The sequence below is a fragment of the Eptesicus fuscus genome, chromosome 15 (genome assembly GCF_027574615.1).
Source record: "Eptesicus fuscus isolate TK198812 chromosome 15, DD_ASM_mEF_20220401, whole genome shotgun sequence".
Classification (NCBI taxonomy): Eukaryota; Metazoa; Chordata; class Mammalia; order Chiroptera; family Vespertilionidae; genus Eptesicus; species Eptesicus fuscus.
The window spans coordinates 17,421,983-17,439,511 of NC_072487.1; the positions used below are offsets into that span (position 1 = coordinate 17,421,983).

At 44.4% G+C, this 17,529-nt stretch overlaps 1 protein-coding gene across 1 annotated transcript in view; it reads right to left on the minus strand.

Moving 5' to 3' along the window:
- The window catches only part of FOCAD (focadhesin), a 243,842-nt gene that overhangs the window by 12,406 nt on the left and 213,907 nt on the right, over positions 1-17,529 (minus strand). The window contains exons 35-38 of the mRNA XM_008145042.3: positions 10,077-10,205; positions 7,907-8,022; positions 3,079-3,339; positions 2,369-2,458 (exon numbers count right to left, since the gene is read on the minus strand). Coding sequence (XP_008143264.2) covers positions 2,369-2,458; positions 3,079-3,339; positions 7,907-8,022; positions 10,077-10,205 — 596 coding nt within the window. The remainder of the gene's footprint in view (positions 1-2,368; positions 2,459-3,078; positions 3,340-7,906; positions 8,023-10,076; positions 10,206-17,529) is intronic.

Here is a 17,529-nt window from a genome sequence, read left to right on the forward strand (position 1 = left end):
TCTTTGACTTGATTCTTGTGATCCTCTAGTCCAGTGATGGACAACCTTTTGAGCTTGGTGTGTCAAACTTCGCCAAAAAACTGAGCATAACTCAGGTAGTGTGTCACTTTGAGGAAAAAACTAACTCCAAGACTCTAGTCGCAAATGTTTCATCCTCAGGAGCAGCAAATGTTTCATCCTCAGCATGCGGCCGCATGTCATCAGAAATGGCTACGTGTGTCAGTGCTGACACGCGTGTCATAGGTTCGCCATCACTGCTCTAGTCTGCTGTTAGATCTCTGTATAATATTTTTTATTTCAGTCAGTGTATGCTTAATTTCTAGTTGGTCCTTTTTCATATCCTCGAGGGTCCCGCTAAATTTATCGGAGGTTTCTAGAAAATTCTTGAAAAACCTTATAACGGTGGTTTTGAACTCTATATCCAGTCATTTGCTTTCCTCCATTTCTTTCATTTGTGATCTGTTTCTTTGTCTCTGCATTTTGGCTGCTTCCCTAAGTTGATAGAGTGGCTTTGTGTGCTAGGTGTCCTATAGGGCCCAGTGGCTGAGCCTCTCCAGTTACCTGAGGTGGACACTCTTAGTGTACCCCTTTGTGGGCTGTGTGCATAGTCTTGTTGTAGTTAAGCCTTGATTGTTGTTGGTATCACTGGGAGAAATTGACCTCCAGGCCAATTGGCTGTGAGGATCAGCTGTGTCTACGCTGGGAGAGCTTCTGTGCTGGAGACACCCTTATGAGACAAGACTTGCAAAAGCCTCTGTGCTCAGCTTGGATGGGGCAGAGTCTCAGGGCGGAGCAGACAGCATTGGTTTCCCCGTCAACGCTGCCCTAAGAGGCCCCTGGGTCTTAGTGTCCCGCGGTAATCGCTGCAAGCACCTCTGAGAGAAGGCCACCCTCGAGTTCCGCCCACTGCCAGACAGTCCAGTTTCTCCCAGAATGAGTCTGGGTCCCCAGAGTCTTGCCCAGAACTGGAGTTCAGCGCAGTTGGGAGCTTTTGTCTTCCTCCCGATTGAGAAAGCCAGCCGTGTACTCAGTTGCCCGCCCTCTCCGCACGCATGCGTCTCAGTACCTCTGCCTTCTGCAGCTCCTCTGAGTCTCAGTGTGCTTCTCTCTTTCCTTCTAGTTGTAGAATTTCCACTCAGCCAGCTTTCCTGTGGTTCTGGATGATGTCCGTTTTGTCCTTTAGTTGTAGTTTTGAAATTGTTGTGCAAGGCAGCAGTTTAGGTATTTATCTATGCCGCCATCTTGGTTTCTCACATAAGCATTTCTTTATACTGCCTCTCCTTGCTTAAATTGGGCTCATCTCCAAAATGCTGGCATCCCAAATTCTCTAACAGTGGTTCTCAAACCTGATGATGCACCATAATCACCTGCAAGAACTGTTAACTCTTTGCACTCGCTTGCTTTTTTCTTGAGCTGCTACCGATGCTAACCGTGTCGAGTCACACTCGACGTCTGAGTGCAAAAGGTTAAATCAGACTCCTGGGCCCCACCTCCAGAATTTCTGATTGAGTAGTTCTGGGGTGGGACTTGAGAATTTGCATATTTAATCAGTTCCCAGATGATACTGATGTCTCTGGTCCAAGGACCATATTTTGGGAATCACTGCTACATGACGCAGAAATTCAAGGATTTGGTTGCATAGGTAAAACCATCCTTAAAGTGGAATCAGATGTCCACCAGCTATGTGAGGGCTCATAGTTCTGTAGAACTTTGATATTACCTGGTATGCAGGGTTGCCATTTGAATAAGTATGTCCATTGGGATGTACTGACTAAAAAATTATTCATGCTTACCTGCAGTTCAAATGTATAATATCTGCTAAATCTGGCAACCTTACTGGTATGCTACTTTTTGCTCATTCATCATCTGGCTGGCCGTACGTGTGAGGGTGCTTGTCAAATATCTTGTGTCAGGGCTCATGGTGCTTTTTCTCAGTCAGACACCTTTCTTCATTCGAAATGGGTAAGTATCAGGTGGGAAGAAAGTAATGTGAGACTGGAACTATTTTTTTTTTTACACCTTCCATGCATGAGACAGTCCTTTGGTCAGAATATTCCCATTCCTGTGATTTTTGTATTGAAGACATTGCACTGTACTTACTTTTGCCCACAGGTGACACTAAAGCAGCGTTGCCAACTGGTGGTCCATGAGGTCCGAAAGGTTGGCGACTGCTGCACTCAAGTGTTCTTGATAAAGTGGGATTAATTAGTTTAAAACGTTATTAAACACATTTGTTAAGAACCAACCACACAGAGTAGACTGGACACAAGACCCAGAGTGAATCAGAGATAGTTTTCTGAAATTAATCGTAACAGATAGGAAACAAAACTAGCCTCAATAATGAAAAAGGACATAGATATGTTATTACCTCGGTAACCGGGGCAAGCCGATTGGCTTCATCGTCTGTCATCTCCGAGAGGCATTTTGCTACACTGACGTACAGCTCTAAGTCATTCCTCTGGTAAAAAACAAAGCCCAAACGTGTCAAAATACAATGTGAGGCAAATATATTCTTAATGTTCCAACAAATTATTAGATTTGCTTATCTCCACGAATAACCAAACCAAAACATGTGGTCATTTGTTTCTTATTTAAAAACATCTTTCTTGTTATTTTATGTATTTGTTTGCCTGTTCTTTCTTTTATCTCCTCATCAGGAACCCTCATTCCGAAAGGATTTTAACATCTTTGTAAAACTACAATTCTGGGAACCGCTGGGGAAGGGGAAAGGCTAGTACTAAGTCACTTCATACGAATAGCAGTGAATGACGTGCCCAGGGATTCTTGGGCGCAAAGTCAAGGGCTTCTGAGCTTCCTCAACCCCCCACAGGCATTGGTAAAAGGCCGAAGAGCGAACTTCCTGGTTAGCCAGCTTCTGAGCTTGCTTAAGACTCTGGTTCTAAACATTCAACCTCAATTTAGAACTTGGAAGCAAACACATTCTTAGTGAAGAATGTGGTTATTTCTTGCCAGCCTTCCCACCACGTTCTTAAAACGTACACCTCCCTGCTCTGCCAAAAAGGCTTTAAAAAATCCCAAACATAAATGGTCAGGAGTGTAAATATTTTTGTTCCTCACCCGAATCTTGTTTGGCAGAAGGTCAAAAATGTTCCCAGTAGCTTCACAGAGCAGACTCCAGAGGTGGTGGGCAGGGCTGGGCAGCTTCATGGCCTGGCTCAGGCCCTGCAAGGCACTCGGGCATAGCTCAGGATTGGCAAGCGGGGAAGCTGCTTTGAAAACGGCCACCATTAAGTTTTCAACAAAACCCAGGATTTGTTCGCCAGAGACGTGTTTGACCCACAGCGGTGCAGACACCAGGAGGTATTTCTTGATTTTCAGCTGGAAGGAAAACAGCCAAGGTCAGATGTAAACAGGCAGGTCTGGGTTTACAATGCTTACACTCCCGGGTCATCGCTGTGCTTGAGAGCAGCTGCGTGAGGAAAGGGGCAGGTTGCTTCCTGCCCCCGAGTTTCCCCACAGCCTCCTTGTCCGACGGACCACCAGTGCATGCAATTTTGGCTGCTGCAGGGACTTCTGATCCAGCCTGACACGTGTATGCATGGTACCTGCCCACCCATCTGCGAACGACTCGGCTTAAACCTGGGATCTTTTCAGTGAGGGGAAGAAAATGCCGCATCATAGTCACTGCTGTTCAGTCTTAAAAAGCCACATTTTCTGTCAAGAAGAGCTCCTGAAGATGAAAGGCTCGCCTGCTGGAAATCAACTAAACCGAGGACCTGGCAGTCCCGACTCCGTCTTCTGAGGAAGCGCAGGGACATAATGAGAGGAACTGGCACGAGGAGACCACTGCTGACCAGAGAACAGCAGCTGAGCATGTGACAGCGACCCTGGCATCTGAGTTCCAGAGAGCTAGGAAGGGGCACAGCTAGTAAAGTCTCACAGACTTTAAGAGATCAGGCTTCAAAAATTCTCAGAAACAGCCCGGCCAGTATGGCTCAGTGGTTGAGCGTCGACTCAGGAACCTGGAGATCACCGTTCAATTCCTGGTCAGGGCACATGCCTGGGTTGCAGGGTTGATCCCCAGTAGGGGGTGTGCAGGAGGCAGCTGATCAATGATTCTCTCTCTTCATTGATGTTTCTACCTCTCTCTCCCTCTCCCTTCTTCTCTGAAATCAATAAAAATATATTTTAAAAAATCTCAGAAACAGAATATGACACCAAAGGGGAAGAAAGTCTAAAAGAAGTGGTATAAAAATAAAGTCTGACAAAAATTAGTAAATTTCTAAAAAGAGTGATGTTGTTGCATGAGTTATCTGAAGAGCTCACTTTAAAGAATATGCCATTTCAGACCATTTTTTAATGAGAAGGTATGTAATTAAGAAAAAGAATTCACAAATTTAATTCATCAATTAACAAAGATAATATGAAAGGCCCATAATCAAGGACAAATGCAAAAGAGTAGCAGATCTGAAAGAGAAATGGAAAGAAAACTAAAACCTAGAAAATGTCTGAGGTCAACAACACAGGCGAGGCTAGGAGAGTTACACCTGATTCAAAAGGAAGGCTAATAGTATAGTGTTTAAGACATGGGCTTTGGGGTCACCAGACTCTCTTCCATTTGTTAGATATGTGAACTTTGCTTAACCTTTGTTTGCCTCAGTTTATCAACCTGTACAATGGAAATAATAAAATCTACTGTGCAGAAGTAAAATAAGCCACCACACAGAAAACTTCCTATTGTATGATTACATTCTAAAGAATTTCTAAAAATTAAGATACCTAGGAATAAACTTAACTAAGGATGTAAAAGACCTGTACCCAGAAAACTTCAGGACATTGAAAAAAGAGATAGAGGAAGATATAAACAAATGGAAGAACATACCATGTTCATGGACTGGTAGAATCAACATAATTAAAATGTCCATACTACCCAAAGCAATCTACAGATTCAATGCAATCCCCATTAAAATACCAACGGCATATTTCAAAGATCTAAAACAAACTCTCCAAAAATTTATCTGGAATAAAAAAAAGACCCTGAATAGCCACAGTAATCCTGAGAAAGAAGAACAAAGTTGGAGGGATTACATTACCAGATATCAAACTATATCACCAAGCCACGGTTCTCAAAACTGCCTGGTACTGGCACAAGAACAGACATATAGACCAATGGAACAGAACAGAGAACCCAGAAATCGACCCAAGCCATTATGCTCAATTAATATTTGACAAAGGAGGCAAGAGCATATAATGGGGTCAAAACAGTCTCTTTAATAAATGATGCTGGGAAATTTGGTCAGATACATGCAAAAAAAAATGAAACTAGATCACCAACTTACACCATACACAAAAACAAACTCAAAATGGCTAAAGGTCTTGAATGTAAGACAGAAAACTATAAAAATCCTACAAGACTCCTTAGGTAGCAAAATTGCAGACATATGTCGTAGCAATATCTTTACAGACACAGCTCCTAGGGCAAGAGAGACTAAGGAGAAAATAAACAAATGGGACTAAATCAAAATAAAAAGCTTCTGCACAGCAAAAGAAACGATCAACAAAACAATAAGAAAGCCCACTGCATGGGAGAACGTATTTGCCAATGCTAGCACTGATAAGGGTTTAATCTCCAAAATTTACAGAGAACTCATACAACAAAAGGAAGATAACGATCCAATCAACAAATGGGCAAAGGATCTAAATAGACACTTTTTGAAAGAGGACATACAGAAAGCCCAGAGACATATGAAAACATGCTCAAAGTCACTAATCATCCAAGAGATGCAAATCAAAACAACAATGAGATATCATCTCATACCTGTCAGAATGGCTATCATCAACAAATCAACAAATGACAAGTGCTGGAGAGGATGCTGAGAAAAAGAAACCCTCCTTCATTGCTGGTGGGAATGCAGACTGGTGCAGCCACTGTGGAGAATGATATGGAGTTTCCTCAAAAACCTAAAAATGGAACTCCCATTTGACCCAGTGATCCCACTTCTAGGAATAGATCCCAAGAAACCAGAAACACCAATCAGAAAGGATATATGCACCCCTATGTTCATAGCGGCACAATTTACAATAGCTAAGATTTGGAAGCAGCCTAAGTGCCCATCAGCAGATGAGTGGATTAAAAAACTGTGGTACATCTACACAATGGAATACTATGCCACTATAACAAAGAAGGAACTTTTACCATTTGCTACAACATGGATGGAACTGGAGAACATTATGCTAAGCAAAATAAGCCAGTCAGAGAAATATAAATATCACATGATCTCACTCATATGTGGGATATAATGATCAACATAATTTGATGAACAAGAATAGATCGATCTAGAGACAAATGGTAGGGGAGGAGGAGTTAGAGATCAACTAAAGGACTTGTATGCATGCATATTAGCATAACCAATGGACACAGACACTGGGGTGGTGGGGGCTTGCCTAGGGTGGGAATGGCTGGGGGAGGGGGGTCAATTGGGGAAAAAGGAGACATATGTAAAACTTTAGACAATAAAAAAATTTATAAACTTTATATGAAATTTTAAATTTATAGGAAAGTTCTTTTAAAAAGGCAAAATGACAGAGACAAGGAACAGGTCAGTGGTAGCCCGGGTCTGAGGCTGGGAGTGGCGAGTGACTACAAGTAGGCACAATGGAACTTCTGGAGGTGATGGAAGTATTCTCGGAGATGGATGAAAATAAGTGGACCAAAATTCAAGTTACACTTAAAATGATCACCTTTTATGGAATATAAACTCTAACGCAATAAAGTAAAAAAAAAAAAAAAAGGCAGCTTGTCAGGGTGGAAGAGACTTAACCTGATGCCTGAAAGTACTCACTGAGTGCTTACACGTAGCAGGCGCATAGCAAGTGCTCACTAAGCGGCAGCGGGTGGGAGCTGCTTGGAGCAGACAGGTAGTGGTGAAAGCTGACAGAGAGAAGGCACGCATCGAGAACACCGACCTGCAATTCAAAAGTATTAGGAGATGCAGGAAAACTTAAAGGAAAACAGTGAAGAGGCCTGGCCGGTGTGGCTTGGTGGTTGAGCGTTGACCTATGAACCAGGAGGTAATGATTTGATTCCTGGTCAGGGCACATGCCTGGGTTGCAGGCTTGATCCCCAATGGGGGTGTGTGCAGGAGGCAGCTGATCAATGATTTTCTCTCTCTCTCTCTCCCTCTCTGAAATCAATAAAAATATATTTTAAAAAAGAAAAAAAGTGAAGAGTAGAGACTGAAGCCAAAAGTTTGAGGAAATAAGGGAGAGGGGTTTGAAGCCTCCTAGAATAGAAGAATAACAAAGATGAGGTCATTGAACTTAGAATCCATTGGTAAAAGGATGCTCCCTCCATCCTTTGGGAATGAAGAAAGGAGTATGATGGAAAACAAGCGCTATTAGCCCTGACACCAGGTCATGAACAAATACCAGGCAAATCATTTCTTCCTCAGCTCTGTGCTCAAGCTGAGCACCTCACAGAGATGCCCTACTCTGCACCTACACCCCTGGTGCCTCTAACTGGATGCCTAACCAAGTCCTACCAAGCCTTCACGGCTCACCTTAATTGCTGCCTTTTCTGTGAAAGGGGGATCAGATGTCCTGTGCGTGTGGATTTGTCTTCTCTTACTACCTACTGAATGATTATGTGCATCATATAAACATGTAAGCCCAGGTTCAACGACTTTCTAGCTGTATGAACTTGAGAAAGAAAATTGAATAACTCTGGTCAGCACACCCTTTGTGTAATACATGGTAGCTGATAGCATAAATGGTGACAGTTACGGCAGAGTCTGAATCACACAATTTTTCACTCTGTTGGCCACCCTCAGTTCTTATAAAATCCCTCTTGTCCACTCTTTACTTTGAGAACACACCCCGAATGGATGTTAATCTCCCTCCAGAGAACCGTACCCTCCTGTTGCCCGACACCTTAGTTACTACATACACTGAGACCGTGGAGCAGCGGGGGCGTCACCCACAGGCCCAGCAGCGCAGCCGCATTCTGGGAGGACTGCGCCTGGGTCACCATGATTTCCAGGCACAGCTGCTGGACCTCTTCACCTGGAAGAGAAGAAAGGAAAACAATGTTAGTGCAGCCGTTGCTCTGCTTTCCAGCCTTCAGTGTCCCAAATCAACGCACCTGCTGTGTGACTTCTACAGGCAACAACTGCAGGAAACCAAGATGTATTCCAAGAGACCTTTCAGAGATGAGGTAAAAGAATGTACCACTGGCACCAGAATCCCAGGTCTTAGGACTGACAAGGGCCTTGAGCTATCTGGGGTGATCTCTCTCATGATATCCAGATAAACCTAAACACTCAAATACTATACAAATTTGGGCTAAAGATCTCTGCCTCTGCTTCCCCTCCTCTCCACCTTGCACCCGGCACAGAGAGCAATCTGTCTAGGGCTGGCAGGACTTAGAGATGGAGCCACATTCTGCAGTGACCGAGTCTTTTTAATGGTCTGATCCCATCAGCAGGCAGCTTTTCTTTTTTCTAAGGAGTTTTACTAAAACATGACCTTTTTCAATAAAGCATGCAAAAGGAGAGCAGGGCAGAAGGGCATATTTTTCAAATGAAATCTCTGATGACAGTACAGTAACATCATATCTTATACTGGGATTAGGTTAAAAATGCAGGCATTTAAATAAAAAAATTGTGTACGGTCAAAATCATCTTTTATTATCCCTTAAATTGCACATAAATCACAGCATACAAATCTTTCTGTAGATCACATATAAGCACCTACTGTAAAATAACATTCATGACATATGCACACAAACACCCATAGTCACAGCATTGTTAAAATTATTGTCCCTTCCTCTCTCTTTTTAATTTTTCTGAAGGTGAGGGGCAAGTACATGAAGCTAAACCTGCATATGCTAAGTCCATGGAAGAGGCTGCTGCGGATGAATGAGAGGTATGGAGGAGGCATCCCTTTGCCTCTCACCACACGTACCTGTGGTAGATAGGATACTGGCCCCCAAAGATGTCCACATCCCAATCTCTGGAACCTGGGAATACGTTACCTTGAATGGCAAAGGGACTTTGCGGGTGTGATTAAAGTTAATGACCTTGAGATGGGGATTATTCAATTGGACTCATCAGTTACATGAATCCTTAAACGTGGAAAACCTAGTCCAGCTGCGTGAGAAGTCCAGCCCTCTGCTGCTTGCTTTGATGATGAAGAAGGTGGGGCGGGGCACAAACCAACAAATGTGGGCAGCCTCTAGAAGCTAGAAAAGGGGAGAAAACAGACTCTCCCTTTCTTAGTCTGTCTGGGTTGTTAGAACAAAAATGCCATAGACCGAGTGGCTTATAAACCAAAGAAATTCATTCCTCACAGTTCCGGAGGCTGGAATTCCATGGCCAGGGCAGGGCGCCCGCGTGGTCAGATTCCGGTGAGGATCTGACTTCTCGCTGTGTCCTCACGTGGTGGAAGGGGCTGGGGAGCCCTGTGCCGCCTCTTTTATGAGGACACTCTTCCCATTCAGGAGGGCTCCCCCCTCATGACCTACTCAACTTCCCTAAGGCCCCATCTCCTCACCATTGTACTGGAGGTTAAGATGGCAGCATATGCATTTGGGGGCGGGGTGGCAGGAATGTTCACACCGCAGCACCCGCTAACGCATCTAGGAAATGCTGCTGCTCTGTGATACCTCGACCTTAGCTCCGCGAGAACCCTGTTGGCCTTGTGAACTGCAGAACTGTAAGATAAATAAGTAAACATGTTCCGGTTCAAGCCACTAAGTCTGAGGTAATTGGTTACAGCGCCCCCTTGTCTACTTCTGTGAAAGCTAAGGCAGAGGAAGTGCAGTTTGATAAACAGCCCAGCTCTCTGGTGCCTGCAACACATGCCCGGCAACATGCACATGTCAGCCAAGTGCTGCCTTGATGAGTGCATCTTTCTGCATCCGCCTGTGTCTTCAACCTCCCCCTCCTTACCCTCCACTACTTAGAAAGGGACCAGTAAATGTAACCCAGGGGCCCCATCCACGAAGTCAGCCCTCAAAACCGCAAAGGTCTATCTAGGCAGTGCCGCCCATGACACAGAACCCATTTTTCGACCCAGGTCACACAGAGTCTGAAGGTGTAAAAACCATTGATATTTACCAAAGTTTAGCCTCATAAGTGGGGAGAGCAGTGCACCCCAGTTCACAGGAGGGTACTGGTGGCTTTCGCCAACTGCCGCGATGGGTTTCATCACCACCTTGAGAAGGGACGGGGGCACCGACTCAGGACCTGCAACAGAAGGAAACTGATAACAGGACATTTCCGTGGCATCATGCGTGGAGTCGGCCCGTGCTCCCTCCTGGTTCTTCTGTTCCAAAGGGATTGGTATCACATCTTCCACTGTGGTCTATCCTTCAGTCCTGTGCTTTTAATTTCAACCCCACTTACTCCAAAACCTGGTTCCCTCTGCTCTTTCTCTCTCTCTCATTTGCCTCCAATCTGTTCCTCTTGTCCGGATGGGAATATTCAACGTAACTGCTTAGCTGTCCTTCTAGCTTTCTCATGTCTTTTCACCTAGCTTTCTAAAAAGAGTAATGCTCTCTACAGTACGTATTGCCTCATTGTTCGCTCACTGCTCATTCACTTCCAGAAAAGGAGACAATTACTGCTGACTCAGGAAAATTACCTTCAGTCCCCGTGGCCCTAAATGGGCATGCCCTGTGCCTTATGATTCACTGTTCCATTCCTCAGCCTGTGTATGGCTGACTACTCCAGAGGTGAGCATATAATGCAATAGCTAATCCATAGGTTAACCAGCTTTGACACAGTAGCACGACTTTAATATTATATTCTTACTAGTGGCCCGGTGCACAAAACTCATGCACATTAAAAGGGAATAAATTGGAGGAAATATTTTAATATTGCTTTTTGCCCTTACTCTATAAAAGAAGTGTCAGAGATGAAAGAAAATTAGTAAAATGTATATGAAAATCTCCCTCCTGTCAGAGTCTGGGGCGCGCCGCAGGACCCAGAGTCAAGTCCCAGCACACCTGTGCATGCCTCGAAATCACACGAGACCCACCTCTGTCAAGCCCCGCAGGGCAGGGGGCACAGCCTTAGGCCACCCAGCCCAGCGCCGGGTGGGGGGCACAGCCTCAGGTTCCCCGTCAAGCCCCACTGGGCTGGGGGCTCAGCCTCAGGTCCCCTGGTGCAGCCTCAGGTCCCCTGGCCTGGCGATGGGGTGAGGGGCGCAGCCTCAGGTCCCCTGGCCTGGCGATGGGGTGAGGGGAGCAGCCTCAGGTCCCCTGGCCTGGCGATGGGGTGAGGGGCGCAGCCTCAGGTCCCCTGGCCCTAGCGCGAGCGTACAAGGGTGTGAGGGCGTGATGACCACTTGCATACTAGTTCTTTATTATACAGGATTCAGGTAGGGTAGTAAATTGAAATCGAAAAAAATTAGACATGGAACAGTTATAAGTCGAGCCATAAGTGCAGTAGGGATTGGAGTAGCCATTAAGGGTCATGAAGTTACAAGGAGGTCAGAAATGATGTACAGAGAAGTAGTAGATAAAAAGGGAGAAGCAAAAGTAGCAGGGGCATCATGAACAGGAGAAGGGAAACCAGCATCAGCAGAAAGAGAAGCAGAATTAGCAGAAAGAAAAGCATCACTAGGAAAAGGAAAATCAGGGTCAGAATCAGTAGAAAGAGCTGCAGAATCAGCAGCCAATGAAGGGGAAAGCAGAAATGGGAGCAGGGCCAGCAAAAGGACATCAGCTGCAGAAAGGAGAAACTCAGAAAAAGGAGAAGCAGAGGCAGAAAGGGCAACAGAATCAGCAGACATTGAGGGGAAAGCAGAAGCAGGGACAGAGTCAGCAAAGGGAAACCAGATGCAGAAAGGAGAAGCAGAGAGAAAGGAGAAGCAGAAAAGGCAACAGAATCAGCAGGCACTGAGGGGAATGCAGAAGCAGGGACAGAGTCATTAAGAGGAAACCAGCTGCAGAAAGGAGAAGCACAGAGAAAGGAGAAGCAGAAAAGGCAACAGAATCAGCAGGCACTGAGGGGAAAGCAGAAGCAGGGACAGAGTCATTAAGAGGAAACCAGCTGCAGAAAGGAGAAGCACAGAGAAAGGAGAAGCAGAGGCAGAAAGGGCAACAGAATCAGCAGGCACTGAGGGGAAAGCAGAAGCAGGGACAGAGTCATTAAAGGGAAACCAGGTGCAGAAAGGAGAAGCAGAGAGAAAGGAGAAGCAGAAAAGGCAACAGAATCAGCAGACACTGAGGGGAAAGCAGATGCAGGGACAGCGTCAGCAAAGGGAAACCAGATGCAGAAAGGAGAAGCAGAGAGAAAGGAGAAGCAGAAAAGGCAACAGAATCAGCAGGCACTGAGGGGAAAGCAGAAGCAGGGACAGAGTCATTAAGGGGAAACCAGCTGCAGAAAGGAGAAGCACAGAGAAAGGAGAAGCAAAGACAACAGAATCAGCAGGCACTGAGGGGAAAGCAGATGCAGGAACAGAGTCATCAAAGGGAAACCAGGTGCAGAAAGGAGAAGCACAGAGAAAGCAGAGGCAACAGAATCAGCAGACACTGAGGGGAAAGGAGAAGCAGGGAAAGAGTCATCAAGGGAAACCAGATGCCGAAAGGAGAAGCAGAGAGAAAGGAGAAGCAGAAAAGGCAACAGAATCAGCAGGCACTGAGGGGAAAGCAGAAGCAGGGACAGAGTCATTAAAGGGAAACTGGGTGCAGAAAGGAGAAGCACAGAGAAAGGAGAAGCAGAAAAGGCAACAGAATCAGCAGACACTGAGGGAAAGGAGAAGCAGGGACAGAGTCATTAAGAGGAAACCAGCTGCAGAAAGGAGAAGCACAGAGAAAGGAGAAGGAGAAGCAGAGGCAGAAAGGGCAACAGAATCAGCAGACACTGAGGGGAAAGCAGACGCAGGGACAGAGTCATTAAGAGGAAACCAGCTGCAGAAAGGAGAAGCACAGAGAAAGGAGAAGCAGAAAAGGCAACAGAATCAGCAGGCACTGAGGGGAAAGCAGAAGCAGGGACAGAGTCATTAAGGGGAAACCAGCTGCAGAAAGGAGAAGCACAGAGAAAGGAGAAGGAGAAGCAGAGGCAGAAAGGGCAACAGAATCAGCAGACACTGAGGGGAAAGCAGAAGCAGGGACAGAGTCATCAAAGGGAAACCAGATGCAGAAAGGAGAAGCAGAGAGAAAGGAGAAGCAGAAAAGGCAACAGAATCAGCAGGCACTGAGGGGAAAGCAGAAGCAGGGACAGAGTCATTAAAGGGAAACTGGGTGCAGAAAGGAGAAGCAGAGAGAAAGGAGAAGCAGAAAAGGCAACAAAATCAGCAGGCACTGAGGGGAATGCAGAAGCAGGGACAGAGTCATTAAGAGGAAACCAGCTGCAGAAAGGATAAGCACAGAGAAAGGAGAAGGAGAAGCAGAGGCAGAAAGGGCAACAGAATCAGCAGACACTGAGGGGAAAGCAGACGCAGGGACAGAGTCATTAAGAGGAAACCAGGTGCGGAAAGGAGAAGCACAGAGAAAGGAGAAGCAAAGACAACAGAATCAGCAGGCACTGAGGGGAAAGCAGATGCAGGAACAGAGTCATCAAAGGGAAACCAGCTACAGAAAAGAGAAGCACAGAGAAAGGAGACACGGAGGCAGAAAAGGCAATGGAACCAGTACTGACGAGAAAACAGAAGAGGGGACAGAGCAAGCAAAAGGAAATCAGCTACAGAAAGGAGCAGCACAGAGAAGGGAGAAGCAGAGGCAGAAAGGGCAGCAGAATCAGCAGACACTGAAAAGGGGGAAAACATAAGCGAGGCTAGAGCCAGCAAAAGGAAAAACAGCCACAGAAAAGAGAAGCACATGAAAAGAAGTAGAGGCAAAACAGGCAGAAAGGTAGCTGAATCAGCAGGTGCTGAAAATGAGGAAGGAGAAATGGAGACAGAGTCAGCAAGAGGAAAATCAGCTACAGAAAGGAGGAGCACAGGCAGAAGAAGCTGATGCAGAATCAGCAGGAAAAGCAGCAGAACTCGTAGAGGATGAAGAACTGGGAAAGCAGTCGCCGAGGCAAAATCAATAAAAGGAAAACAATGCTGATGTTGAAGAAAGGAGAAGTTCAGGGAAAAGAAGAAACATAAAAATGGGCAAATAACTTGAACAGACATTTCCCCAAAGATGATACAAAAATGGCCAACCAGGATATGAAAAGATGCTCAACATCACTAACCATGAGAGAAAAACAAATAAAAACAATGAGATATTACACCCATTAGGATGGATACTATGAAAAAAGAAAGAAAAAAAGCGTTGGTGAGGATGTAGAGAACTTGGAACCCTTTTGTACTGCTAGTGGGATTGCAAAATGATGGAACCACTATGGAAAACAATATGGTAGCTCCTCAAAAAATTAAAAATAGACCTACCATATGACTCAGCAACCCCACTCTGGGTGTACGAACAAAAGAACCGAAAGCAGAGTCTTGAAGAGATATTTGTACACTATGTTCATAGCAGTACTGTTCATAACAGCCAGGAGGTGGGAGCAACCCAAATGTCCATTGACAGATAAATGGATAAACAAAAAGTAATATGTCTGTGTATTTATACACACAATGGAATGGTATTCAACCTTAAAAAAAAAAAAAGAAATCCTGTCATATTCTACAACATGGATAAACCTCAAGGACACTTCACTAAGTGAAATAAGCCAGTCATAACAAGACAAACGCTGTATGATTCCTCTTATGTCAGGTAACTAAAGGAATCAAATGGAAACAGAAAGGCGAATGGTTGTTACCAGGGGTTAGGATGAGGGAGAAAGGATAAGTATTGTTTAATGGGTCTAGAACTTCAGTTAAAAATTTTTTTTTAAAAAATTACAGTTTATATTCAATATTGCTTTGTACTAGAGGCCCGATGCATGGAATTCATGCAAGAGTAGGTCTTCCTTTCCCCGGCTGCCGGCACCGGCTTCCCTCTGACACCCGGGACCCAGGCTTTTCTCCGGCCGCCAGCAGGTACCCGGGAACCAGGCTTCCCTTGCAGCCCTGGCTTCGTCCAGAAGGTCATCCAGTCTAATTAGCATATTATGCTTTTATTATTATAGATTGGTTTCAGGTGTAAAGCATAGTGGTTACACAATCATATACTTTACCAAGTGCTCCTCCTGATACTTCCAGTACCCAAATGGTACCAGACAGAGTTATTATAATATTGACTACATTTCCTATGTGGTACTTTATATATTTTATTGATTTTTTAAAGAGAGGAAGGGATAGAGAGTTAGAAACATCAATGAGAGAGAAACATCAGCTGTCTCCTGTACATCCCCTACTGGGAATGTGCCCGCAACCAAGGTACATGCCCTTGACCAGAATTGAACCTGGGACCTTTCAGTCCACAGGCCGATGCTCTACTGAGCCAAACCAGTTAGGGCCTATGTGGTACTTTGATTCCCATGACTATTTTGTAACTACCAATCTGTACTTCTCAATCCCTTCACCTTTTCACCGAGACTCCCAATCCCCCTCCTATCTGGCAACCATCAGTCTGTCCTCTGTATCTGAGTCTGTCTCTGTTTTGCTTGTTTGTTTATATTGTTCTTTAGAGTTTCAATTTTGCAAGATGAAAACATTCTGGAGATTGGTTTCACAACTTAACACTATTGAACTGTATAGTTAAATGGTTAAGATGATAAATTTTATATTATATGGTTTTTATAATTGAAAACTTTTTTTTTTTTAAAGAAGAGACTTTGCGTTTTCATTTCTGCATATGAGGAGCTTGGAAGTCCCCACTCTGTTCTAACAACACATAAAAAGCTGAACACATGGGAACATCATCTTATTGGATCCCTGTAAAAGGGAAGGACACGGGGCAAACTGCTGCCGTAATTTGGAGTCTGACAGACTAATACAGGCATTAGTTTTATTGTGCTCTGCTTTATGCACTTTACAGATAATTGTGTTTTCATCAATACTGCAGGACCCTCCACCAGGAAAAAGATTACGCCTTTCTAAAGGCTCAGATAATGGTTAGCATATTTTAGCAAAAAGTATTTTAAGTTAAGGCAGTGGTGGCAAACCGCGGCTCGCAAGCCACATGCGGCTCTTTGGCCCCTTGAGTATTCTAACGCCACTTCTTCAAAATAGACTCGCTCAGGCCAAAAACCGACTTTTGCGCATGGGCCACGAAGTTTCAATTACACTGTACGTGCGCGCCTGCACGTGGTATTTTGTGGAAGAGCCACACTCAAGGGGCCAAAGAGCCGCATGTGGCTCGCGAGGCGCGGTTTGCCGACCACTGAGTTAAGGTATATAGGTTTTTTAGACATAATGCTATTGCACACTTAATGGTATGCTAACCTAGATGTAATGGACCAATTCTTTGAAAGACACAATTTGTTGAAACTCACACAAGAAGAATAGATAATCTGAATAGGCCTATATCTATTTACAAATTGAACCAATAATTAAAAACCTTCTAAAATAGAAGGCACCATGCCCAGATGGGTTCACTGGTTGAATTCTACCAAACATTTAAGGAAGAAAATATACAATCCTCTACAATCTCTTCTAGAATATAGAAGCAGAGGAAATACTTAACTCATTCTATGAGGAGAGCATTACCCTACTAGAAAACCAAAGACATAACAAGAAAACTACAAACCAATGCCTCTCATGAACACAGACAAAAAAATCCTCAACAAAATATTAGCATATTAAACCCAACAATATATAGCAGAAAAGGCAACACAATCAGACATTATACACCAGACAATGGACACAGACAATAATGTGGTGAAGGCCTCAAAGGGGGCGAGAGTGGGGTGGAGGAGGTCAATGGGGGGAAAAAGGGAACATCTGTAATACTTCAAACAATAAAGAGAAATTAAAAAATGAAACTCAACACACCTGCCACTTTTCTATTCTGTGTTACCAGCAATGGAAGCTTTCTTTCTAGCTCATCTTGAAATGTCTTACTAGGAGAGCAGGAAATACTATCAGGAGCTAACCATTGCTATTACAAGGAGAAGATTTTTCTGACAAAAAGTAAATATATCCATGAACACATTCATTCATTCAGTCAGAAACTGAGTATCTGTTAGGTACCAGGCTGTTCCATACATGAAGACGGAGTTGAACAAGACAGAATACGTCCCTCTGCTCACGGAGCTGACATGCCGGTGAGAGGACGCACAGCCGTGGGAGATCAGGTGTAGCAAAGACAAAACAGCAGTGACAGGAAGTCACAGAACTCTATACTGATCACACACATGTGGCAACTGTCCCTAGACAACACTGGCTGCAAATTGGATTCTTTGATTTCACAAAAAAGCAAACAAAAATTCAGCTGTTTTTTTTTGGGTCCTTTTGGCTCATGATTCATAAAAATGGCCCAATGAACCGGCAGATGGGGGAGGGGGAAAGCGGGAGTAAATATCTATGCATAGAATTACTTTTTTTCCCCTCTCTTTTTAAGGACTTGCATAGAATTCTATATTAGGTATCATTAATTTGTAAGCAGATTTCTATTATTTTTTTTCTTAGATCAAGTGTTTTCAAAAATCACATAAAATTTTACTCCAGGCCCTTCTACAGACTTCATTA